This window comes from Hipposideros armiger, unplaced genomic scaffold (assembly GCF_001890085.2).
Source record: "Hipposideros armiger isolate ML-2016 unplaced genomic scaffold, ASM189008v1 scaffold_177, whole genome shotgun sequence".
Classification (NCBI taxonomy): Eukaryota; Metazoa; Chordata; class Mammalia; order Chiroptera; family Hipposideridae; genus Hipposideros; species Hipposideros armiger.
Window position 1 is genome coordinate 1,899,075 of NW_017731527.1, and position 27,815 is coordinate 1,926,889.

Consider the following 27,815-nt stretch of genomic DNA (forward strand, 5'->3'; position numbering starts at 1 on the left):
ACCAGGTAGCCCTCAGCCAGTCACAGGCAGTGGCTGACATGGATCTGTAGTGGAGCCCCTCCCAAGAGGTGCCAGAACCAGCATACTTGGAGGTTGTCTTCAGACCACAGCAAAGCACCAACCAATTAGCCCCACAGGTGGCACACCCAAAGGGCAATCTCAATAGGCACCAGAGCCTGCAGGGGTAAATCCCACTCAATGGGGTAAGTCCCCCACACAGCAGCTTGTTAGCTGTGGACGTGGCCAAACCCCACTGCCAATCCGGCTGAGGATCAATACCACACACTGACAAGCCAACATCAATCAAGGCACAACTATAACAGAGGACACACACAACCCACACAAGAGACGCTCCTGGAGCACCCAGATTGGTAACAAGGGAGACTGTGCCACTGGGCCCCACAGAACCCCTACTACTTAAGTCACTTGGAAAGCCTGGGAAACACAGCAGATGTACCTAATACATAAAAACAAATACAGAGAGGCAGCCAAAATGAAGAAACAAAGAAATACATTCCAAATGAAAGAACAGGAGAAAACTGCAGAAAAAGAACTAAACAAAATGGAGGCAAGCAACCTACCAGATACAGAATTCAAAACAGTGGTTATAAGTATACTCTGTGAACTGAGAGATAACAAGCATAAAGAAAGGACAGAAACCATAAAAAAGAACCAGTCAAAAGTGAAGAATACAATAACTGAAATGAAGAATGCACTAGAAGGAATCATCAGCAGACTAGGTGAAACAGAGGATCAAATCAATGACTTGGAAGGCAAAGCAGCAGAAAACACCCAATCAGAATAGCAAAAAGAAAAAAAAAAGAAACACAAAAAATGAGGATAGTTTAAGAGACCTCAGGGAAAACATGAAGTGTAACAACATTCACATGACAGGGATACCAAAGGAGAAGAGAGAAAGCAAGGGATTGAGAATCTAATTGAAGAAATAATGACTGAAAACTTTCCTAACCTGGTGAAGAAAATAGACATAGAAGCCCATGAAGCACAGAGATTTCCAAACAAGATGAACCCAAACAGGCCCACACCAAGACACATTATAATTAGAATGGCAAAGGTTAAAGATGAGAAAATCCTAAAAGCAGCAAAAGCAGTTAGTTGCCTACAAGGGAGCTCCTATAAGACTGTAAGCTAATTTCTCACCGGAAACTTGCAGGCCAGAAGGGATTGTCACAAAATATTCAAAGTGATGAAAAACAAGGACCTACAACCAAGGGTACTGTACCCAGCAAGGCTATCATTTAAAATTGAAGGACAATAAAGAGCTTCCCAGACAACAAAAAGCTAAAGGAGTTCATCACCACCAAACCACTATTACAAGGAATGTTAGAGAGACTTCTTTAAGATGGGAGGGAAAAAAGATAAAAAAATATGAATAATAAAATGTCAATAACTACATATCTATCAACAATTACTTTCAATGTGAGTGGATTAAATGCTCCATTAAAAAAATAGGAGGGTGCTTGCTTCAGCAGCACATATACTAAAATTGGAATGATACAGAGAAGATTAGCATGGCCCCTGCGCAAGGATGACACACAAATTCGTGAAGCGTTCCATATTTAAAAACAACAACAACAACAAAACATAGGAGTGCTGAATGGAAAAGAAAACAAAACCCTTACGTATTCTGCCTGCAAGAGACTCACTTCAGATCGAAAGACACACATATGCACTGAAAGTAAAGGGATGGAAAAAGTTATTGCATGAAAATGGAAGCAAACAAACAAAAAAGCTGGAGTAGTAATACTTATACCAGACAAAATAAACTTTAAAACAAAGGCTATAACAAGAGACAAAGAAGGACTCAGTAATCCCACTTCCTGGTATTTATCCAAAGAAACCCAAAATGCAACTTCAAGGGGACATGTGCATTCACATGTTCATTGCAGCATTGTTTGCAATAGCAAAGATGTGGAGGCAGCCTGAGTATTCATGGATGGTACAATGGAAAAAGAGGAGTTGGTACATATAGACAGTGGAATATTGCACTGTCATGGAAGGGAATGGGTTCTTGTCATCTGGAGCAGCATGAATGGACCTGGAGGGTATTGTGCGGGGTGAAGTACATCAGACAGCAAAAGACAGATGCAATGTGATTTTGCTTATATGTGGAATCTAAAGAACAAAATAAACAAACAAAACAGAAACAGACTCATAGATACAGAGAACATTTTGATGGTTGCCAGATGGGAGGGGGTTTGTGGAGCAGGGTGAAAAGGGGAAGGGATGCAGAAGTACAAATTAGTAGTTACAAATAGTCATGGGATGTAAAGCAAAGGGAATATAGTCAATAATATATTAATAAATATGTATAGTGCCAGATGGGTACTAATCAGGGGGATCACTTCTTAAGTTATATAAATGTCTAACCACTATGCTGTATACCTGAAATTAATATAAAATAATATTGAATGTCAACTGTAACTGAAAAATTAAAAAAGGGGGGTAAGTGAAGGGGAATAAGAGGTCCAAATTTCCAGGTATAAAACAAATAACTCATGGAGATGTAATGTACAGCACAGGGAATATAGTCAATAATATTGTGATTGTGTGGTACAGTGTCAGATGGTTGCTGAACTTATCACAGTGATCACTTCTTTAGGTATATAAATGTTGGAACTATAAACTATTGTGTACATCTGAAACTAATATAATATTGTATGTTAACTATATTTTTAATAAAAATCTTTTAAAAAAGAACACCCAAAAATATGTATCTAACAATCACTCAATATTTACAATATTGTTTGAATTAAATGTTGAAAAACAGAAGTCAGGGTCACTAGTAAATTTAGAAAATTGTTTTAAATTTTCCAACAGTTTATGTAAACACGGTAGTTGACCTTTCCACCTTCTTTACCCAAAACAGTGTTTAGTTGCTGATAAATAAAACTACAGCATTATGTATAAAACAGCACTATAGAAAACATAGGGAGATGATGTAGGAATTATACTATGGAAGTCAAATAAGCTCCCAATGCTTGAGAGGAGAAAGTAAAGACACTAAAAGGAAACAATGTATCATTTTGGAATAACTGTATTAAGTGCATTGGTCTGCCCCTTCCCCCATCTTTTGAGGTAAAAAAAAAAGTCAACAGCCAATTGAAACATGAAACTAATACACTCCCATAATTTATACACAAGATTTCATGAGTTTCTTCAAAGTTAAATAGGTTAAGTAACTGTTATTCTTTTGAGATATGTTGTCAGGACTGAGGGAAAAGATTCCAGTAGCTTTCTTTCTTTCGCTTTCATAAGAAGTTATAGAAGAAAATAATTACTACTTAATATTCGTAATAAATTAATGATACATCTTCAGAAACCCACAAAACATTTTCTAAAATTTCATGTTTATGAAAGAAACTGCAAACCTTACCTAATTCTTCATTAAATGCATCTCTCAGCATGAGGTCCAAACCTTAACCATATTGCTCAGGAGAAAGAGCACAACTGTCACCTCTTAAACCATTTATGCAGGAAAAATGTGTGGAAGGAGCTTATAGGACATGAGACTTTCCTGGGAACAAATGTTCAAGTGGATGAGCTACTTAATGGACCAAAACACCCGATTATCTACACTGTCAATGATGATCCCAAATAAAGGTAAGTAAAACACTCCTTAGTTTTTTGTCTCTCAAGCATTAAGTTTAACGTTTTTGTGAGTGATATGAAGTCTAGTACATGGAACTTTGTTTAACCAAAGTTCAAAAAAATCAAGAGAAAATCCATTTATCTTACTCTATTACATCAAAAGTTCTTTTTATTATATTTTAGCAACTTAAATATGGAATGAAAATTTCCAGCCAATAAAGAAGAAAGGTGGAAATGTTAACAAAAACATTCATGCAATTCTTACTGCCATCATAAAATGTGAAGCATGGTCAGAGTACAAACTTCATTCATCTGTATGTCTAGGGAGCTTGTGAACTCATCTTGGTTCCACTATTTATATAATTATCCTAAATAGTACTTCACACACTGTAGGTGTTAAAAAAAGCATGCTGAAAAGTGACCAACATAACTGTGATGCACACCTGAAACTAATATAATATTGTACGTTAGCCATATTTTAATAAAAATCTTTTTAAAATGTGATAGGATTAAATTTATACATTGAGGATATGGAACCTAATTAAAAATGTTATTTAAATTGAAAAAGACTTGAGTTACAGAAGATACAGCTAATTGTTAGACTATAATAAGAGGAAATACTTAGAATAGGAAAACTAAAGAATGAAGTGAAATTCAATCTTGACTCTACGAGTTTCATCTCTCATTTAAAAAATCTAAGGTATTATCCAAGGGACCCTAAACTTTCTACTATGAAAGCAGAAGGCAATGAACATGAGTACTACTAATTTGGGAAAGTTTTTTAAAATCTTATATTTTAGCTCTGTTTTTAGTTCAAAAATTCCTATCAACCACATGTATGAATGTATTTAAAAGAGTCATTCTCTTCTAAAACATGAAGGATATTTAACAGCTGCCTAAACAATCCTTGAACAAAAGCTCCTGCGTGTAAGCATAATTCTCAGGGCCAAAGTTGAGCAAGTTTGTCTTGGGAACAAAACTAAAAAGAGAGAACACAAAAGTAATAAAGAACAGAGTTATGATGAAGTCAAGGAATGTTTGTTTAGGACATCACTCATCTCCATCATCTGCTTGATTTAAAATTTTATGACAAAAGATGTCTAACTGCTGTAAATATTTTCTTACTAGGAAGAGATACTTACTGGATTTAAGTACTTCTTTCTGAAATTTATTTTTAAAATTCATTTGTTCTTGTCCTTTAGCCTTCGGGGCTTGGAAGCCCCGAAGGCTGTGGGACCACAAGGAAGATTCTAAGAGAGTACAAAGAGCAGATCTTGCTCTGATCCAAGCCATGGAAGTCATCTTCATTTCAATTAATTTACTTTGCCTTTATGAACTTAAGAGTCTTTCAAGGAGGTTGACATTTCACTCATCTGAAAAAGCTTGGAATGTGACAGGGGCAAGGGAGGAGAAGTAAATCAAAGGGGTTAGCAATTTTCCAGATGCAATGTATTTTTCTTCTCTTCTTTTCCACCAGAAATTTTAGAGAGCCTTTTGACGTTTTAATTCCCTATGCAAAACCACAGTAGCAAAAAATGCTTACAGATTATATGTCAAAAAAACAAACACACACAGGCACTTGCACATGAAATAAATATAAATCCCGATTCACTGCTCCTTATATCGTTTATTGCATTTATTAGATGTTCGTGTGTACACGTTAATCAATAAAATTTTAATTTAAAAGCAACAGCAGGTTTTGTAACTTTTCTTTTTTTTTTCTTGCATGTAATAACTAAGTCATGGAGTCTATGCTGGTTTTTTTCCTTCAAAAGATGGCATTTATAAAAACTCTTCTCATGACTATAATTTAAATCACACCGGAATATTTCAGTTATCACCTTTAGCCACATGGTTTAAGGAAAGTATGCCCAAATATTTCATGCAAATTCTGGTCATTTTAGAAGAGTTCTTTTTTCATGGAGTGGAAATTCACTAAAACATCTAGGGGTAAATATATATATATATATATATATATATATATATATATATAACTTTGAGACCTGAAGATAAATTCTCTGCAACAGGGAATATGCCCATTGTGTCTGGGAGCCAGAGAGGGAGAAATGGCACTTAACTCCCTGAAACACACTGCTTCAGCATTTACCTGACAGCTTTGGTATCTTGACATTCTCCCCAGTGCATTTCTTCCTTTATCAGGTATTATTTTACAAGGGATTTCTTGTTATACAGAACTAACATAAATCAATCTATAACAGAAGAATTTGTTTAATACATTTATTCTTTTAAGAAGTTGCATGATCATATTTCATCAACTCATACAATAAAAAAAAAAATTACTACTAAAACAGAGTTTGTGGAGACTGGTGCATGGTAAACCGATTTAGTCTTCAGAGGTTCATGCTTAGATTTGACTGTTAAATAATAACAACTATTCATGTAAGCTGGTCTCACTGTATATCTTGACCGTTAGCAATTCCACACACAGCAGCTTATTGTGGTATCCTTTAAATATGAGAAATAAGAATGTTTTACTTTGCCATTAAAAGAAAAATAGGAGTACTGTATGTTACATGGCCCATGAAATATTGGCAGTGTGCTCCTTGGCTTTCATTCGAAGGACTGCGATGCTGGAAGACCTCCTCTCAAACTCTGGCTTTGTTTCAAATGCATGTCCGTTGGTAGCCCCAGTAAGAAGAGAGTCAGTGAAAAAATTGTTGAGGGGCACGTGGCTGAACTGGTTCTGGTGGTTTGAAAACCCTGTGTAACTGGAATCTGTCCGAGGCGAGTGAGAATAAGGTGTCATACAGGAGGAAGTGTCACGTGGTAACATGCATGAAGTAACCACAGAACCACCACTTGCATTTCCTGCCCACAAATTGTTCTGAATCTGGAATATATAAAACAGCAAATATTACATTTACGTGTTCTCACTTTTGTTCCCTTACTTTTGTTAAACCGTATTTGCTGAATTTTGTTAATTAATCATTGTTTGCTTCTATGGGGTGGTCTGCAATTATATTCTGAGTACAGAAAGTGATTACCGAAAAAAATAATTATTGGAAGAATTCTTCCAGTTTGTTTTACTGTAATATATCACCAAAAAGCCACATACTTAACCACAAAAAGTACTCTCAAAACATGTCAATCTCTTGAGTATTCTTTTTATAGTCATAATTTTCAAAACAAAATCTGGAAGATTCAGTCATGAATCATGCCCAATTCATGTGCTTAGAAAAGCGGTTTAAAATATGGTTTTAAATTTAAATCTAGTTTTCATATTTCTAAACAAATGACACAATTGCATTTTTTAAAGATCTATAGCTGTACTCGGTGTGGCAGTTTTTGTTGGAAACCCTGCTGACATTAAGGTGTTGGCTCTGTAGATATTTTGAATCAAAATCCTTTTGAAAAATGTTTACCCTTTCGTTGATTTTACTTCTACAGTCTTGAATACATAGTTTTCTTATACATATTATAAGAAGTGTGTACATATTTTTAACATTTGTTCTACAATTTATGTATGATATAGTGAGGTTGCAACAGAAGTATGACATGTAAAACAAATGTAAAATTCTAAAACATGACCATTATCAAATCATGGAAGCACAACTGAGAAAAATATTCAAGTATTAGCAAAAATATCATGAGTACAATTACAGTACTTTATAACAACAAGATTGAAAACTGGGTTATCATTTGTGCCCAAGAAATTCACATTTCATACTATTAAATCTCTACAAAAAAAAACACTGAGTGTAACATTACCAACAAGCACACATTTCTCTAAAGTTACTAGCATTTAAAAGTAACACTAAATAATATGTGGATAATATTAATTTTAAATAGAAAGTATCTTAGACCAGATATTTAAACAAGGAAAAAGCACAACGATTACATGCATTACTGAGACACAGAAAATCGTGACAAATGGCAGGAGCTGGGGAAAAAGAAAAAGTGGGAAATGTTGGGTAGTATATAGAGCATAGCAGAGAGATGCAGCTTTAGATGATGAAACTTAAAAATCATCTGCCTTTCGCAATACTATTATTATTGTAGATTTGAACTAGAACACAGCAGCAATACACACATTTATCCCACCTGGCTCTCTTTTTTAAAATCGTGATAATTACAATGGAATCATCAATTATTTCCACACTTACACAAGTAATGTTTTCTTATATTTATTTTTACACCAAGATTCCAGTCTGCTACATACAGCCTCTGGTGTAGTCTTACCACACCGAAGCTTGAACTGCATTTTTTAAGACAACTTACTTTCAATGAAAAGCAAAAAGTATGATAATAAATATTCTAGATCACAGCGGTAGAGATGTTTGTTACTCTGTTAACTCAAGACAGGATGACTTACCCAGTTTCGATACATAAGAGAAAATCTGAAAAACTAACTTCATCTCTTATGTGGGGCTCCAATGTTTGGCAAACTGCTCCTTTTAGTAGTTTTAGAAATAGTTCTTTATATGAATATTTTTATGAGCTGCTTTAAATATGTTAAATCTGTGAGATATATCTATAGATATATACTGGTTTGTGTATTTTGTTAATCCTTAAATCATCTTAAGCTGTGTTTTAATTTTGGCTCATTCTACAATATGTATCCCACGTTAGCCAAAATATAATGATTGGTGTTAGTGATTGCTGAGTTATGTATCACAAACCAACAACAGGGGCTGTTAATATCATTATGCTGTCAAACTAGCTCTTCTAATTTGATCTGGGTGATTTTCCTCCGACATTCAATCAAACATTGTGCTACATTGAAACAAACCACAGTCACATGTCTGACAAAAGGGCTTTCAGGAAATGAAAATGAACTTGCCTGTTTATTTTGAAAAAAATAAATGAAAGGCAAAACAGTAGTAGAGGGGGATGATTTACATTATATGTTTATTAAAGGATTCCTCAATTTATACATAGTGTTGCTAGAATTTATTAAAATCATCTATGCATATTCCAAATGCATAGAAATATATTTACCAGCTAGGTGGGGGGGGGGAAGGAAACTAAGGAAGGTAAAGGCAAAGAAGGTAATCTATGCCTATAAACTGAGGAAGTATTTTCTGCCTAAAAGAATTAACATTAACCTACCTATAAGTAGAAAAGAAATTCTCCCGTTTCTGTGACATGGGCAAATATTTTTATTTTGATCAAAACTTCTTATCTGGACTTGATCAAGCAAGTTACTTTTGGTGAAATAATTTCTAACATATAGAAATGCTTTCTGAATAGAACAGATTGGTAGAGCAAGTTACTACAGCAATATTTTAGGAAGACTTGAGAACATACCCACATATCCCATGGGTAGCAATACTGCTGCACATTTTTACTGATATGGCCTGTTTCCATGATCTCTATCTCCCCTCACATCCCCCATATGTTTCTTTCATTTTTAAATTTCTGGTATGTCTTCATTTGACTATAGGGATCTAGTTGGTTTCTACATCAAAAGTAAGATACAAACCATGAAACATAATATCCCCAGCGAACTGAGGTTTGGCTTCCTCTGAACAGAGCATTCCCTCTGGGTGTTCAAACATCTGATGATGACAATCAAGATGAGATGCATGATAGCTACACGTTCCCCATGAATTACCATGTGTCAGGCATTATACTAAATGCATTAGGAAGGTTTATAATGATTTAATACACTAAAAGGTGTGTATATTTACATTTACTATCCCCATTTTGTACAAGGTAGAACTATACAACAAAAAGCTTAAGAACCTCATCCAAGATTGCACGACTCCAATTCTGGAGGTCAAATATGAACCCAGGAAATCTAAGAAATGGTACAATAATATAAAAATTAGTCTCATAAGTCAAAATTGTTTATTTACTTATTCATAACTGTAACTCTGTGGGGGTTCACAGGCCCTACTCTGAAAGCAAAATCCCCTATATTTTTTTTTTTCTCAAAACTTCAATTGCTCAAACTGTTTCCTCATCCTCAGGCCTAACATAATACATGACAAGCACTTTTTACAAACGTATTAAGTGACTGAAAAATCTCTGAAAATATGAAATTTGGACTGATCCATTTTGATGCAAACAAAATTTTATGGACAACTTATGCTGAATATCTAAATTTTATCTCATGATTTGAACTCTAGAATTGCCATGCTTAACAGAAATCATGAAAATTATGTACTTAGGCCTACCTGACTATATCTCCCTGGGTAGTTTTTTGTTGTTGTTGTTAAATAGTTATTCTCTATCATAGATGCACCTTCTTTTTTGATTTATTAAGTCTGGGATGTGGTTCAGGGGATCTATATTAAAATAATGGCGGGCCGGCTGAGTGGCTCAGTTGGTTAAGAGCTCGCTCAAGAGTGTGAGCTCTGAGCAACAGCGGTTCGAGTCCTGGCACGAGCTGAGCAGCCGCTGAGCTGCCAACAGGTGGCAGGATGGCTCAGCTAAAAAAAATAAATAAATAAATAAAATAATGGCAATGATATAACATACACTGTCACTTCTGAAAATCGCGGGGGACTAGGAATAATACTGAAGTCCAACTTCCTTCCAGATGCACAAACCTCTTGTACACTTCCAATCATGTTTACTTCCAGTGACAAGAAGCTCACCTGCTTAAAAACATCCCATTCTCTTTTGGACAGTTCTGTAAAAAGCCAGCTGTTCTCTTCCTCTATCACTTCTACTTCTGTTTCTTAAAATGATACAGAGTAAGTAGTAACCACCTCACATATGAAAATCTTCAAATATCCCAGGCAATTGTTACACAATTGCCAATCTCTCTTCTTTCAGCATTCCTCATAGGCATGGTTTCCGGGCTGCTCAGGGCAGGCACATTCATCAGGTATGCCGGAAGCTGTCAACACCCTTGAACCTCATCAACATTCCCACCCTGATAACCGAGTATCATGGTCTAGATGTCCTGTGATCGCTGCAGAAAAAACCTGGCATTATCACCCTTGTTCTGGATCATCTGCATATGCTAATAGTGAAGGCAATATTTGATTTAACAACAAAATCTACTGTTGTCAAGGTGGACTCATTCTATGACTCTTCCATCCCCCACCAATTCTATTCTTATATAAGTGGCCATGTTAAAACTATGTGCTAGATCTATAAGTCATATTGTCTTAAACTGTGTGTGTGTGTGTGTGTGTGTGTGTATACAGAGAGAGAGAGAGAGAGAGAGAGAGAGACCATATAATAATCTCACTCTTTGACTCATTAAAAGACATATGTGCTGTTAAATTTTGGAATAAAAGAATGCATATTTTTTCCTAAATAGGATCACTCCTTTCTTTCTTGGACTAGTTCACAGACATCTACAATGTGCCCAACACCAAATAATTTTGGGGCATTTGTGTAGGCCTCTAACTGTACAACAGTCAAGGACTTTACAACCAGAAACAACATTATTAAATACTGTCCATATCTTTCTTTCATGTGTGCGAGAAAGAAAGAAAGAAAGAAAGAAAGAAAGAAAGAAAGAAAGAAAGAAAGAAAGAAAGAAAGAAAGAAAGGAAAGGAAGGAAGAAAAAAGACTGCTTGCCTTTACACTTTTTCTTCTTTGTTGTGTTTAAGAGGAGTGGAGAATCTAAAAGCACTCCATATTTTAATGTGCTTCACAACATTTAAAAAAGTTCTAGGGGTATGTTCAAAGCATGGTCCAGGGAACTTGGCCAACTGCCTCCCATTATCATGAATGGAAGTTCAGCTGACTTACTGCACTCCACTTTGAACATTTTCCCCTTAATATTTTTTCTAATCAAATGAAAAGTCAACACTTAATTATTCCATGTCTTTGAATTTTGGAGAAAAGTTGGTTTTTATGTCTGATTCTTTCCAAACAGAAATCAAATTCATTTTACAATCATTTTTCTTCTAAGAAATTAAAAGCTATAGATAGGAAGGAGTGGGTTAGTTGTGTGTGTGTGTAAAATACACACATTAATGTGAGTTCTTCAATTTGCCAATATATTTGTCATAAATTGAAGTAATATAGTAAATCATGGATAGGAAATTACCTTTACCTAGAAACTTGATATAGTCTTTATGTAACCAAAAATACAAAGAAAATGTTAGCATGCCAAACTTTGTGTATATTTCACGAATATTTGCTGACTTTATTGTAGTGAGTAGTTTTTCATATTTTTAAAAAACCTTTTAAAAGGCATAAAGTTTGTTAGTCTTTGCCTTAGTTGTAACATAGCATGACGTGTAACAAACATCAAATAGTTCCATGACAGCATTATGTAGTCTATATATATATAAGATACTAGCCATGGAATTTAATCAGGACTTAACAGAAATACTTAACATGAAAATATATGAGTAACAACCATTCCTTAATTTTATCTCTAAAACCAACTAAATGATATTTTTCTACTAAAATAATTTTATTAAACCCTCCTCCTCCTCTATATATAGACTGCTCCTACTTGCCACAAACATCCGTATGCATTCTCTCTCTCTCTCTCTCTCTCTCACACACACACACACACACACACACACACACACACACACACACACATCATCCTACTACACTCACACCACCTTCATATCCCATGTCCATATGCATCGCTGATAAAGACTGATTTAGAAAGACAGAGATAAGGGATTAACAAAGAGGTATTTGTGATAATATTACAGCAATAGCTTATTTGCATTAAAATCCAAAAGTTGATTTTGGTTTTTCCTCTTTGACAGAATGTTTATATTTATTAACTACTCTGTATATAATTCAATACTTACTATATAGATTTATTATCACATTATCACTGTATAATTTAATTTGCCATTTTTTTTATGTGGTCTCTTTAAAAAAATGTTAACATCACTTTTTACTAAAGCAGTTAAATTTTTTTAAGAGACCATTAAATTCTCTACTAGCCTCTCCCTTCCTTTAAAATTTAGGGTGACAAAATATTAATAAGAATCATATGCTTAGTAACTTGCGGATATCTTTCGCTATTGGCTAACTTCAAGGTTCCATTAACTTTTCTAGTAACTAATCAGTAGGTTGCTGACAGGGATGAAAGAGTGTAAGTGTTTTTCTAAATAGTGAATTTGCTACCAGTGAATAACACACAGAGACTTTGTCTACCCGGAAAAAAAAAATCCTAACTTGAATAATTACACAGTAAAAAGATCAATCTGAGCATGTGTAGTTCCTACCTGAGATAGAAATAAGGGTGCATTTCATCAGGGCCAACTTACTTATGAGGTGACATTTCACCAAAAAAATGTGAAGATAATATATAAATATTAAGGTTTTTTGGAATCAATTTACATTTCAAAAGTTCCAAAGTACATACAGAGGGTGCCAAAAAAATACATACACATTTTAAGAAAGGAAAAAAAACTGTTTTAAATTGTAATACTCAATATATACCAATAACAAAAGAGGATACAAGTCATGTGTATACATTTTTATTGGCACCCCTGGTATTTTCAATATATAATAATTTTAAGCTGAAGTGATTAGCAATGATTAATTCATCAGAAAAGCATCACATATTGAATATGTATTGCTACTTTAATTTTTAAAATAAAATTCTACCTTACAAATATGTACAGGGATTTGGAACAAGGAAGAGTGCTTTTTCCATCTAAAAAAGTCACTGTTAGATGTCAGAGTCATGAGACCAATAATTTGAGAAGAAAATTGCTTTACAGAAAATGAAAGCACTAAATCTCACAACAAATGTTAATGTCTGGAAATTTTCAGAATGACATCATATGAATATGTTTAAATTTTGTATTATTCAACTAATATTTGAAATATGTGCCAAGTGAAAGATAGAAGAAACAGTAAGGATATTCTTTTCCTTTAGTGTTGGAAGTGATTGTAATTTTATAGTCATTATCATTATAAAGGTTTATAGGAAATCTCACCATATATTCCTTAAAATAAAACTTTTCAAACCAACTGATTTGAGGGGCTAAAATAACAGCACCTAACATTTGACATTTTATTATTATCTAGCAACAATTGTCATATAAGGTATTTTCCAATTATTTGTCACATTACTTTTCATGTATTTTATTGGATGATAGCTATTGTTGATTCTTCTGTGCCTGGTTCATCTTTAATGATACAACCCCCCCATCAAAACTAAATAAACAATAACAACAAACAAGGATTAAAATATGTACGTTTTCCTTCTGAATTAATCACTTAAAATATAAATCAAATATGTAATACTTTCATTTGCACAGAATATTTTTAGCCTTAGATGCCCACTTCATGTTCTTAAAATCCTGAGTCAAGTTATCAATTATATCCATGTTATATTTGTGTTAACTAAAAGTTGGAATTTTATTTTGTGATAGTCAACTCAATTGTGAGTTTGTGCAATGTTTTTTTTCTATTTAATGCTGCATGATTTAGAGTAAAACAGAAAATCCATAGAAACATGAGGCTTAACAAATGCGGCACGCATAAAATTCTGGATTACTGTGTATCATAAGGTTCACTAACCTTACTGTTATTCACTAACAATAATAGTGTGAACTGCAAGTTATAACCCACAGGTCTGTTCTCAGAGGCTTCCCAGGCTTTGATGGCTTAACTTAACCCCCTGGTTCTTCTCTATTCTCCTGTAAGGTATTGTAGTTTTTACATGTATAAGAAACATTGGCATTCTTCAATAATTTATTTTTACATTTTTTCTTGTCATTTATTTTTCTACTCAATTTATCGATTTACTTTTTCCTCTTAAAATATAAAATACTTAAGATCAATTCAGTTAAATTAAATGCTTTAACATTGGTCACCTATTAAAAGCAAAAAAACCCAAAAATTAAGCTAAGTTATAATTACTGTGTAAAGTCACAAATCACAGTAAATTTGAATACTACAGTTTTCAACAAATAAGTCTACTTTCATAATTTAAAACATGAATGCACTTTAGTTCTTTCAGAAGATGTTGTTTATCTCTGTATAGTCAACAAAATAAAAATTAACTGTGTCTTGCTGCGCCTTCACTTAATTGATATTGACAAAATCTGTCTCATGCTACACATAACTTACTTTTAATATACATACATATATGAAATATTATTTATACATATTTATATAAACTTGCATATATTTTATTCATTTAATTAAATCAACTTTACCCATTGTAAAAACTATATTTATTTGAGTAATAATAGATTATCATCATATTCCTTCTATTATTTTAAGTATCTGTGCTTTCAATCAGTGAGAAATTTTAAAATATTAATAAGACATGTTGACCTAATTATGTTAACATTTTTGTCCCTCCATTCATCATAAGGGAAGTTTAACTGTATTACTATATGACCATCTCATTGGTTGTTTCATAGATATAACAATATTAATTACACAATGCCTCAAGTATATAGCTATATTGTTAACATTTCTAAAAGATTTTGGGTGTTTACTTCAAATATTTGGGGAAAATAGAAATAACAGTGATAAAATTGTGATACTTTCTCTAAAGGTGAATATTGCTCCAGATTTTTAAAAATTGTTAAACCGCAGCTGTTGAAGGACACAAATTCCTGATTCCTTATTTAGCTTAAGTAAATGTAAACTTTAAGATTAGTAGAGAAAGTGGTGATAGAAGAAGGGTAGGATGAACAGTAGCTTCACAATTACTATTTTATAGAAACTAAAATTTCCTGTTAAAAATTGTATAATTTACAATGTTTGAAATAGAATTTGTTAAAGTAGAAATGTTATACAACCTTATTTTATGTTTTAAATTACCCCAATTATTACAAATTATCTTTAACTTGAATCCAACTCTCGGCATGTTCAAATTTCCAGTGGCACAAATCTATAATGTCATCAATTAAACAACAGAAAGTAAGAATACTGCATAGGTCCCTTTGTACATTTGGTAAATATAGATTTAGTTATGATTCTCCATATTATATACTAGGTAAAACCTCACTGAAAATTTTGGTAGAAAATAAACAACCCGTTTTTAAAATGTTTTGATGAAAATAATTTCTTCATGAGAAAATACTTTTGGTGAATGCAGTTTCAAAGTTTCATAAAGTTACTATATTTGGGTGACCTAATTTAAAGAAGAAAGTATATTTAACAGAATTTGGTCTTCCTCTAGGTCCCTAAATAGTAAATTTACTCACAGACTGGATTAGTTTAAATACACTACAACATGAGTGAACATTCAAACCACTTAGATACCTCTCTATGGTGGAAAAAATTAATAATGACTAATGGCTATTATAGAATTGTTACTATTTATTGAGCACTCCTTATGGACTAGGCAATATTGTAAGTACTTTGTATAAACGATTTTGTTTAATCCTCACAAACATCATATGAACTTTTGTCTCCATTTTGTGAATGAGGAGAAATGTTTCTAGAGGTTCATTCATTTGACACAGGTCAAAAATCTGTTAAGTGACTCGAACCCACTACTCTCTGATTTGTGAAGCTCATAGTCATACATTAACATCTGGCCCTCCTCAGGTCTCAGGATTTAGCTCAGTAGGCTGTTTGGAAATCAACACAATCTTTTCCATAACAAAAAAGGCATTATGGTCATCATCATCATCTACACAACCAACACCACCAACTCCAGCACTCACAATACCTCCATTTTACAAATAAAGAATCTGAAGATCAAGGAAGGCAAGGCTTATCCCAAAGTTACCCAGCTAGTAAATGATCAAGTTAATGCACATGTGATCCAAACCAAATCTAAGGGCATGAAATTAGGGTTCCTTGTAAGAATGAAGTCTAGTTATAATCTTCCAGAAATGTTCATACTTTAACAAAATATTTTATTCACCAAAATAATTATTTTTAAAAATGCTTGGTTTTAATAAATCAGAAACAGATTAGAATCTACTGCTGATAGATAATTGCTTGCTTTTTCAATTCAAAGTCAAAATTATGTAGGTCTTTTTGGTCTGCTGGGTATAGTTTGCATCAAGAAATGTTTGCAGAATTTGGTACAAATATCACCTAGTTCGTAATCTGTCCACAAAGGAGGGGATTTTGTCTGGCTCATTCATATAATCCCCATGCCTAAAATAGTACCTAGCAAACATTTATTGGATTAAATGCAAATAACTCTGGAAAAAAAAATTAAGGATTCTGCAAAATCTTTTTAGTCTATACCTTTTAGCAGATTAATCAATTGAGGAGCAAAGAGGAAAATTGAATTGCTTAAGACCACAGAGCTGGTTAATAGCAGAGATTCAGAAATCAGCTATTTTATTGAAACAGGATTAATTTTAGGTTTATAATATACTCATCAATGAATATTGAAGTGAATCAGTATTTTTTTCACATCTATTCAGTATATATATATAATTTGTTTAATAATGTGGTGATACAAAGATAAGAACTGAGTCATCTTTTTAAATACTTTGTATTGTAAACTGGGTGGCAGACATACATAGCCCACCACAATATCGGTGAGAAAGTGATGTGCTGATTAAGGAAGGATTGAGAGGTTCATGGAGGAAAACGGTTTAGGTGAGGTGAAGGGAATTCAAAATAGGAGGAACAGATTCAGCACAAGCAATGAGACAGTATTTTTAAATGCCCTGTATTATAGAACATCAAGTAGTTTCATTTACCTAAATCATAGTGTTCCTGAAAGGCAACTGATATGTGGGCCAACACAAAGGGCTTTAAAAAATAATGTACTATTTTTCAGTACATCAAAATATACTACCTTAAAGTACATTACTACTGACATCACACCCCTCACTTTCTTATTGTGCTATCAAATATGAGCAAGCTTTAATAAAAAGAATATATGAAAACAGTCTAAAAATTCTCTACATTTTTAAATGCTTTCTATCATTATTTTATAAATTTAAAAATGGAAGCATTTTTGCTTTTCAAAGTGATTCAATGTTTTAGAGTTAAAATTTAACTATTTCATTGCTCAGTGATGCATTATGGAGATAAGGTTACATAAATAACCCTAGACTCCTGAACTCAGAAATCCTGGGCTCAAATTCAAGGAGTTTTAATGGCTATAAGAAGAAAGCCTGGCTTAAAATAAGCCCTCAACTGGTAGTTATTACTTTTACTGTTATGGCTGTTGTTGCTACAGTGTAATGAAGACCAGTGCAACCAAAGTGTTTAGAATGTTTTAGAAAATATGAATTACTATTCATAAATAAACATTTTACATAAAGCTACCTTTATGTGAGGTAAGATTATTATCCACACTGAGCAGGCTTGAGATCATTTTCTAAACCATCTCTTTTTCATGTATTTCTGTATATGCTTTTGCTTTCCTGCCAAACTGCTAATTCTTTATTTCTGTGTCGCCTCTGACGTGTTCTAGTTTCCAACCATTTTTGTAATTAGTATTTTTTTCTGTAATTAGTAACAGTAACCAAATCCACTGTCTTATTGCATTGAGCTGTTGGATTCTATTTTGGTTTCTATTTTTCCCATTATAAATTTTTATTTTAAGGCACATCTTTTTTTTTTTTTTAAGTTTTCTTTAGGCTGAAGCATGCAAACATGATCTTGTCATAATTCCTCCCTGGCTTTCCCCAATACCTACAGTAAGGAGTGGGAGACACCTGATGTCAGAAATTTGGGCAGCCAAACGTTCAACGCCTTACCAATATAGACAAGTACTATGGATTTTACAGTATTGCTTTCTGTTATTGTTGACAAATTGCGCTGTTAAAATAACTGCAACAACATAAACTCTCTGTGCTCCCATACTTAAATTATGAGGTGGTATGACCAATGTACATACATTACGGAGAAGCCACAGGGAGAATTAGCGCAAAACTCCCATGATTTGTGAGGGGACATTTTAAATGAGTCCTTTGTTGGAGTGAAAAAGACTATCAAATGTATAATTTGGACCATTTCCTTTCCTGCTGGAGCTGCTAGTTCACCTCATTCTGCTAGTTGATAACATCTAAAGCTGCGCAGCACAATAACACAATAGCAAGATAATCCTAGGGAAAAAGGGCAACTAGTCAGAGTATATTAAGTTGCATTAAGTCATTATAAAGTGGTTAATCAGTGTCAGGCACTATTTTAAGTGTTTTATGCTATATTGAAGAAGGAAAGTTAGAGATAAGGCCACCAACAGCAAAGAAAAGAGACATGGAAAATCGACAGAAGTAGGGTTTACAAGAAAAGGAGTGAAGACTGAAATAATAAGGGACAAAAAAGACATATCATAGTCACGTGATGTGGGACTGACTTATCAGATGGTTTAAAGTCCATCTGAAAAGAGTTCCTAATTTGTGACTTTATTATTGCTAAAGTCATCACAGTCAAGTAGTTCAAAGTTATGTAAGGCACGTGCCATCTCCATTATTTTTTATGGTTATTTCCCTGGGTATGAGTACACTCTCTGCTCCCATACACTAAACTGCAGACTCGAATAATGCAACTTAAGCCTTGCGCTCCTTTGGTATTAATTTAGTAATCGCTCAACCATTCAAACATATTCTCTGGAAGAGACAGTCTACTGTGAGGGTTAAGTCTTGCATGTGGGGGCCAGAACGCCTATGGCAAAATTCAGGCTTCATCACGAGGAAAGTGAGTAAATACTTCACCTCTCTGTGCCTCAGTTTCCTGATGAGAAATGAGGATAATTAATAACACCTACCACAGAAGGTTGTTTTGAGGATTAAATGAGTTAATATACGAAACCTGCTTAGAACAGTGCCTGATATAGTAAGGCGTAGAGCCATGTGAACAAATAGGAAAACACTGCAGGGCCTGCTCTCGTGGAGCTTATAGGCTCGAGGGGAAACATCCTCACAACACTGTCTTTAGAACTCAACTGGGCACTAAAAAATATTTGATGAGTAAAATGTCATTAGCCCTGTGATGATAAGTAATCAGGAGGATATGTGTGTGTGTGTGTGTGAGGGTAATAAAAACATGCCAAAAAAATGCTATTCCCTGGAATTACACACACACACACACACACACACACGCACGCACACACGCACACACACACACACACACACATGCTTTTAAACAGGAAAAAACAAAGGTAACTAAGATAAATGTTTTAAAGTAAGAAGAGAAACAAGATNGTGATGATAAGTAATCAGGAGGATATGTGTGTGTGTGTGTGTGAGGGTAATAAAAACATGCCAAAAAATGCTATTCCCTGGAATTACACACACACCACAGCACACATACACACACACCACACACACACAACACACACACACACACACACATGCTTTTAAACAGGAAAAAACAAAGGTAACTAAGATAAATGTTTTAAAGTAAGAAGAGAAACAAGATTCTTCTTATGGCAGGTGTGGCGTTTATTCAAAAGGTACCCCTATCCCTGGTCTTCTAGCAAATGCAGTGGCCAGGCTGAGGCGTAGCCGCCCTTTCTAGGTTGTCCGGTAAGGAACCACTTGTGTGGTCACAGGCCAATCCCTTAACTCACCTGGGTCTCACTTCCTAACTTTTGGAATGAAGACGCTGAACGAGGTCCTCTCTGAGGCTCTAGTTCACACATAATATTACAGGAATAAGTCTGGTGAATTTATCTAGAGAAATGAAGGTCTCAAGGTAGGTTCTTAAGGATCAAAAGAAGCATTACAAAGCATGGAAAATTAAAAAAAAAAAAACCTTTAATTTGAAAGAAAAAATTTAAAAGAAAAAATAATTTCTAAATACTCTTTCAAATAAGAACTCCCATTTTAAAGGGAAGTGTTTTTGAACATGTTTTTTAACATGATAAAATTTAAAAATTATATCCATTACTACTTCTATATATGTTTTAAATAACAAAGGGCTTAATGTTCCCTTGAAACAATGAGCAACTTCAAAGCTGAAAAGACAACACAGGAAAAGAGATACTTTTAAGTAGAATGAAGGTTTCATATGCCACATTTGACACTAGGCTATAATATAATTCATAAAACATTAGCCACAGAGACAGCACACCAAACAATATTTTATTTTTAAAAGTTAACAGAGAAGTGATTCTGAATAATTAAAATGTAATTAAAAGACTTATACTATTGAATGATGCTACTTCAGTTGTTGCAACGTATACTAAGGAAGAGAGCCTGAATTATTCTAAGTGAATAGCTCTGAAAGAAAACAATAACAAAATAAATATTTCAGTAAAATAAAAATCTAATGAATGTGAAAAATGTCTTCTGGAAGTTAAAATTTTCATTCTTCACTATTATATCCGATATAATAAAGCCTATGTTAGCCCTGTTAGGAATATGCACAATGCATCTATTTGTCTCCATCAGCATTCTGTGCAGTTTACCATACCTGTGGATAGCTGTCAGTCCTTGGCAAAACTGATATATCATAGGTGGCAGCAAAATGGCTTTTAGCTTGTTGTATTTGGCCATAACGTTCTCTTTTTCTCCACTTGGCCCTTCGATTTTGAAACCAAACCTAATTTTTAAAGAAGGAGAGTTTTAGTTAAGGGATATTTGGTAAATGCAAATGTGATGTTAAGAGACTTCAAACCAGAAAGGTAAATCAGGTCAACAAAATTACTAATAAAGAAATTTCTTAATCAGAAAAGGATCCACAAATTTTACTTTCTCTTTTACCCTGATAGGATAATCAGTATGTCCGTGAGGCAATATAAATTAATATAAAGAGTCAATATAGTTTCAAAACATTTATTTAATACATCTGGGCCTCTGTTTTCCCAATAATGGAAAATAAAAAGGCATTAGATTATATGATTTTGACTCCTTATATCTCCAAATTATCATAGGTAAACCTCCTCTCAGACAGAGAATGCTGCAAATCTGGATGATATTCAAGACTTTTTAGTTTGGAGTTATGCATATAACATTATCCCAGCCAATTTATAACCAAATTAATAATCTGGGTCCGTCAAAACAATTATCTTTAAAGCATTTCACAAAGTAAAGGCACCCATACTTAGTTAATCTTAGAAAATTGTAAATGTAGAGATTACACCTAAAAACATATGGTCATCAGCAGAAATACTGTGATCATTTAACAACAGAAAATATTAAGATTTCATATTATATTGCGCCTGAGAAAGACGAAAGGTAAAATGGAATTATCTTAAGTTGAATTATGGTTCTAAAATATACAAATGTGCTTATTATATAAATTACACCATTTAGAACAATTATATTCCCTTAGAGTGAATGCTCTGTAATCTTCAAAATTATTTCTCCAATTTAAAAGACTTACGCTTAATATGAATAATAAAAGGAACAAAGCAGATAGAACCAAATGGGAGGAAAGCCTGTAAGTTAGTGTGGCCTCTACAGGGTCAGTAAGCTCTCATCCCAGTTTCTCTAATTGCACAGTAATAATATTTATCAAAACAACTGTCTTGCAGGGGGTGAAATATTCACTAATGCACATTTATAGCGCTCCAGAATCTTCATTTTAACATTTTAATGTATTAAAAGGAGATACAGAAAACGATATTCGATATGTATAAATTGATATTTTTGAGTAGACATTGCACTAGCAGCTTTCGGGGAGTTCTTTAGTCTTTATAGAACTATGTTCAGAATATAAAATATTTAGGAAAGAAGGTAGAAACCAAATATACAAATACAAATTGGAAAAAGCCTTTCATTAAAATTTCCTTGAAATTTTTACTCTTTTGAATATTCAATTGTAAGCTATTCTATCTATCCTCACAGTGATGGAAATATTAATACTCAGTTTAATGTACTGCAAATTTAAAATGGCTCTTTGAAGAGTTTTCAGCAATTAAAACAAGGCAAAGGGAGCTACTTATTTAGTAAGGTTCCTTAGAACACTGCTAGCAAATGTGTATAATCCACTATATCCAGGGCTCCAGACAACATCAACAATCAAACCAAACCAAGCATATTTTTTTACTCTCTCCCTAGATAGGCACCAGGGGCTTACTAAGGGAATTTTGTAATGAAGTTTTGTTTTGTTTTGTTTTGTTTTCACTGAGAAAAAGACCTTGACAATCTCCTTAAAATGGATGCCAATTACTAAAGTGATATTTTTTGAAAAGGAAGAAAGAGAACAAACTAAGTAAATTAGGTTCAGGTTAGCTCTCTCTGCATGTTCTTAGACAAAAAATTAACCGAGGTTTGATGAAATGTGAAGAGAAAAACAAACATGTATTGTGCACAGCTGATCATTCTGTTTGCAAACATATTTTTCTGTGGTTACAAGTATAACTAATTTAAATACATGAACACAAGACAAAAAACCAACACATGAGGAGCTCCTGTTAAAACTTGACGATTCTAAGATTCTTGGTTAGCATCAACTTCCTATGTATTGACTTCCTGAACTAAGATAAAGTAACCATTTGCCTCCATAAATTAGAGAAAAAAACCTGCTGCTTGTTATTCCTGCACTACCAGATGTTGTCTTTAATGATGTAAAAGCTTTATGATGGCTTAATTTTCAGAAGAAATACTAGTACTCTACTGAGAACAAAATTTTTCACTATTTTATTCATTTCTCCATTCTAGTAGTTTATGGGGACTGCAAAATTCAATATTTTCCTATTGAGAGCAATAAAAACATGCCCCCAAAATGCTATTCTCTGGAATTACTGTTATTTGGAACTTAATACAATATAGTTTAAGAATATCAACTCTGGTAAAAAATAAAATATGCCTAAGAAATGTTAATTTTACCTAGCATAATTTTTCTTTTTCAAATGATTAAAAAATTTAGTAATTGAATCATCCAATTTGACCATTTGAATATGACTTATAAACCTAATTGGATTGAATATATATTTTAAAATTACTTTAAGATCATTATTCCTATTGCCTCTGCAAAAATCATGTAAGTTATCTAGATTTAAAATTTTAAAATGGAATGGCATTGCTGGCAACTACCAGGGCTAGAAAATTGTAAATACATTATATGATTTTTTATTATATAAAGAAAAACAGATTTGGTATACATAACAATTGGGAATTTGTAAGCATGTTTCATTTTTTCTTCATTATAGCCCCAACCTCAATAAAATTATAGATTCATGGGTCATTCTACAAGTAACTTACCAATACCTGGTATATAAACTAAAAAAGCCAAAACCCTCAAAGGCTGATACAATAGAAAAAGTAAAATACATGCATTATTAAATGGATAGCTTTGATTTTGTTTTTCAGCCTTTAAAAATTAAATTTCAAAATCAGAGATACGTTAAGATATTCTGTTCTTTTTTAAACAAGTGTTAATTTTTATGCCTAGGTAACAACTCAAGTATTTATTTTATGTTTTTGTGTGAGTTGTTAAATCCTTTGCAAGTAAACAAATTTTAGTTTAAATACATGCATACATTACATTGTTCTACATCTTCAAATAGTTCCTTTGCAGCAAAGTGCAACTATTGAATTATTCTAACACTATCGTCCTACCTCCCCCCCAACACACACACACACACACACACACACACACACACACACACACACACCCAAGGCCTTCATATTGCTCATACCTGGACCCTGGCCTCAGTGAGCTCTGTCCTCAGAGCAAGCTGTTCTCTGACATATACATCCGGGTAATGGGTTTTCTGAAAGACCTTCTCCAGCTCCTCCAGCTGCAAGCTGGTGAAGGTGGTTCGGTGTCTCCTCTTCTTACTGCTGGATACATTGCTGTCACACTTATCCCCAAGTTCATCCAGCTCTCCCTTCTCTGGCATCCCTTTCACAGGAGACATCCGGAGACTGTTACAGTTGTCCATAGCTCTATTTAGCTCGGTGTGAAGAGGCTGTCCTTCTACTTTAGTGATCCCATAGTTCACTGTACCCGAAGGGGGAAAACAACAATTCTCAGGATTGTGAAGCCTTTCAGTAAAGGAATTAAGTAGAAGTAATTTAGAGCATCAGGGAAGTGTCTGCTAATGATTTATTGTGCCAGTATTAATTGGATCACTGCATTACATACAAGTATTAATCCACTTTGGGCAAGTTTAAAACCCATTAAAAATGCATACATGGAACTCATAATTTACCAAAATTCACAGTTTTACTTTACAGGGCTAATGTAATGTTTAGCCACATAATTCATAATCAAATTAGGTAGTCAAATTAAAACATGCTCTAGATTTTAAAAAACCTAAGTGGGCATAATTTTTGAAAAGTGCACCAAATTTAATTGATCATATATTTATCCACAGCAGACAAAATTAAGCTCCCTACATGGCCCAAGCAAGATATTTCAATTTTAAATAATATCTGTAAATCAAAATCCAAACTTTTCCCAAAAGTTATCTTCCTCCTTGACACAAAATCTATAGATTTAAGATATGGTATTGTCTCTACTCTATTTCAAATAGCTCAACAGTATATTCATGTCTTCATTTAAAATTTTTTCAAAGTGACCCACTAAATTTAAAAATGAATTTCATGGTAGTTTCTGAAAGTGTTTCCTATAGAAAAAGAAGATTTAAGTAGATTTCTTCATCTTAAAAATTCATTTGCATATTTCTTCTTAACTCATGAAATGTATTTTAAGACAGACAGCTTTTATTTTTCCATCTAGTAAAGCACAGAAATTAAAATACCTATTAAAATATTACAATGAAAATCAACTGGCATTCTGTTTAGGGATGTTTTAATTTCAGTGATTTCCTCCAAATTTGACTGTATGCTTGTGATATGATATAAAAAAACTGTATCATATTGTGCCACACGCACTCACAAATGCAATGGATGCATATAATGAAATGGGAGGGATCTTTTAAAAAAGTAAAGTCAAACCAGCCAGGACAATAATTTCCAATGAACTGTCACACATTTTTCGTTTTCATATGTTTTTTAATGACCTCATAACGTATTTTTACAACTGCTTTAATGATTATACAAATGTACTTAACTGTAATACCTATACGACTTACATGCCAAATAGCTTTTCTGCAAAAGAAGATGTGATTTCAAACTAAGTATAAAGAAGAACCCTGACTGATTAACAATACGGTTTTGTCTCCGCGGACAGAGTTAAATGGGGAACTTCGGTAATTAGGGATAGGGGGAGGGGAAGCAGTCGTGAAGCTAAGGGCATCTCAGGAGAAAGACAGGAACTTTCCTAAATTTAGCGTACTGCTGCCTACATTCATCTTCGTTAATACTTTCCTATTAAAGTTCATCCTAATGGCGTGATGTTCGTTTAAAAGTTGATAAAGTATCATAAAGCACCTATTTCTCTTCTTATTGGATTCCCGACAATTTAAAATATTGATTGAGTCCTATCCAGCAGTCAACACAGGACATTACAGAATCAGTTTTTTAAAATACTGTCCACGCAAATAACTTTACGGATACATCTAAGAATTCCAAAAATCTAAAGATACTGTAGTCTGAAATATATCCAGAAAGTCAAACGTTCAGTGTATTAAAAACAAAATTAATTGTGTCTTTCTAAATAAATCACTGAAGTGATTTAATTGATTTTCTCTATCGTTTGCGCCTTTATTTTTGGTTTAGCATTGGAAGTCAAAAGTAACTCACAACGTTGAATAAAATAAGTAAAATATACGAGATGTTTTTTTTCTTTTTTTTTTAAGCTTACTGTGTACAAAGTATTTAGAAAAGGAGCTCCTATGATCCAGTGCCTTGCCAGGTTTTGAACATCCATTAAAATAGGGGGCGGGAGGCTTGTTGTAAATATTTCACACTTAATTCGTTTGTTATTTTAAAGCAACCCGCTCCTTACAGCTTAACTGTGGAACATATACAGTGATAAGGAAAAGTCCTCTTAGAATTGTAAACTTGCTTTAGCTGTCTCGATCTGAAAAAAAAATAGGTTTGTATTGGGTTACAAGATAGAAAAGATAGATGGTTTGTTTTGATAACATTTTGACTTGGAGATACTTGGCTATCCAAAGTTGAAGATTTCACTCAGAAGCATTCCGAAAGGCTCTGAGATAACTTTTAATGTGGAGTCTGAAAACTAGACAAAGCAAAATCCCGGATTGAGTGATTATATTGGAGATTCTTTGCCCGAAGCTATTTAAAGTGATTGGTGTTTAACCAAAATCTGTGTTGTGTGGCAAACCTGAAGAAGCTGAAATCGCACATTCAATCAAGCTAATCTAGCAACCCTCCAACTTCACAAAGAAAAATATCGCTACGTCTTGAAAAAAAAAAAAAAGTCTTTCACCTAAAGAAGCCCAGAGTTTTCTTATTCGTGACGACAGTGACGTCCTCTAACGAGCTGTGATCGATTTCAGCTCCTCCTGCTTGGGCTGCGCGGCGGGCTCGGAGAGGAAGCGCGCTGTCTTGACTCAATTACGCTTTATTTACCGCCCTATCAGTTTACGCCGGGGTCCTGGATGGAGGGACTCAGGGACCCGTAGGGGACTATACTCGACAGCCAAAGGAGAACCGCGCCGAGGCAACCCGGTGCCGAATCTTTCCTTTGCCCCCAGAAGTCCGCGGCAAAAACCCCGCTTTCTAAAACGCGCACCGTTCCTCTGCCTTCCTCCGCCCTCGAGCTCTCTCGCTCCCGCTTTCCTTCCTTCCTTCCTACCTCTCTGCCTGTCCTCACCGACCCCCGCAACTTGGGGTTTGCAGCAGGGCTGCCGCGGATCGGGCGGGGGCTGGTGACTCACCGCTGCTGTCCTGACAGGGCGAGGTCCTCTCCAGGCGCACGTGATGCTCGGCGCGGGGTAGGGGCCCGAAGGCCTGCACGCATTTGCCCGCCGACGCTTTGCTGTAAAAGGACTCATTGTCCAGCGTCTCCATAACGTGCTCCAACGCGCCTCCTGCGCCCATGTAAAAGTCACTGTTTTTACTCGGCGGGCTCTTGAGGGCAAACTTCTCGCTCAGAAACTCCATAATCCTGGAAGCTGTCGCGGAGCTCCCGGGGCACGGAGGCTGGAAAGAGCTGGGGGAGGGAGCGGGTGGGCGGGAAGAGGGAGGGCCGAGAGGAGGGAAGGGGAAGCGAGCTCTGCAGCGCCGGGAGCTGCCCCGCTCCCAGCCCTTTAATACGTCCCGGCTGGAAAGGGGGCACCCGATGTTGCTTTTATATCTTGAAACTCAGCTGGGCTACTCGGGCAACCTCCCAGTTCTAATGAATATGAAAATAGGCAGGCGACTAACTCCACCCCGGGACCCCTCCGCCCCCACCCTACCCCCACCTTCCCCCACTTCCCCGGGCTGGGCGCGTCCAGGCCTAGGTTAGACAGACAGCTCCATTGCAGACAAATGCCAGGAGGGACAAGGCCTCGACACCCAGAAACATTGTTGCCGCGACAGTGGATTGGCATTTCGGAAGAGCCTGGTGAGATCGCAAAGCAGTTAACCCTCTACTCAGGTCCCCA

At 34.6% G+C, this 27,815-nt stretch overlaps 1 protein-coding gene across 1 annotated transcript; it reads right to left on the reverse strand.

Annotated features, from left to right (window-relative positions):
* Positions 1–5,836: 5,836 nt before the first annotated feature.
* On the reverse strand, positions 5,837–27,477 carry ALX1 (ALX homeobox 1). The gene is made up of 4 exons (XM_019652298.1): positions 27,105–27,477; positions 23,991–24,295; positions 20,819–20,947; positions 5,837–6,463 (listed from the first exon to the last, which is right to left on the reverse strand). Exons 1-4 carry the CDS (start codon positions 27,328–27,330, stop codon positions 6,143–6,145), a joined length of 981 nt encoding a protein of 326 aa, XP_019507843.1. The 5' UTR covers positions 27,331–27,477; the 3' UTR covers positions 5,837–6,142.
* Positions 27,478–27,815: the final 338 nt, after the last annotated feature.

Bases quoted from the DNA above. Each gene is read 5' to 3' on its own strand.
- ALX1 (XM_019652298.1), bottom strand. From the start codon at position 27,330: ATGGAGTTTCTGAGCGAGAAGTTTGCCCTCAAGAGCCCGCCGAGTAAA. The intron at 24,296-27,104 runs GTGAGTCACCAG...CTTCGGGTACAG, and splicing joins GCCCTGTCAGGACAGCAGCG to TGAACTATGGGATCACTAAA. The intron at 6,464-20,818 runs GTATGGTAAACT...TATATATTCCAG, and splicing joins GGACTGACAGCTATCCACAG to ATTCAGAACAATTTGTGGGC.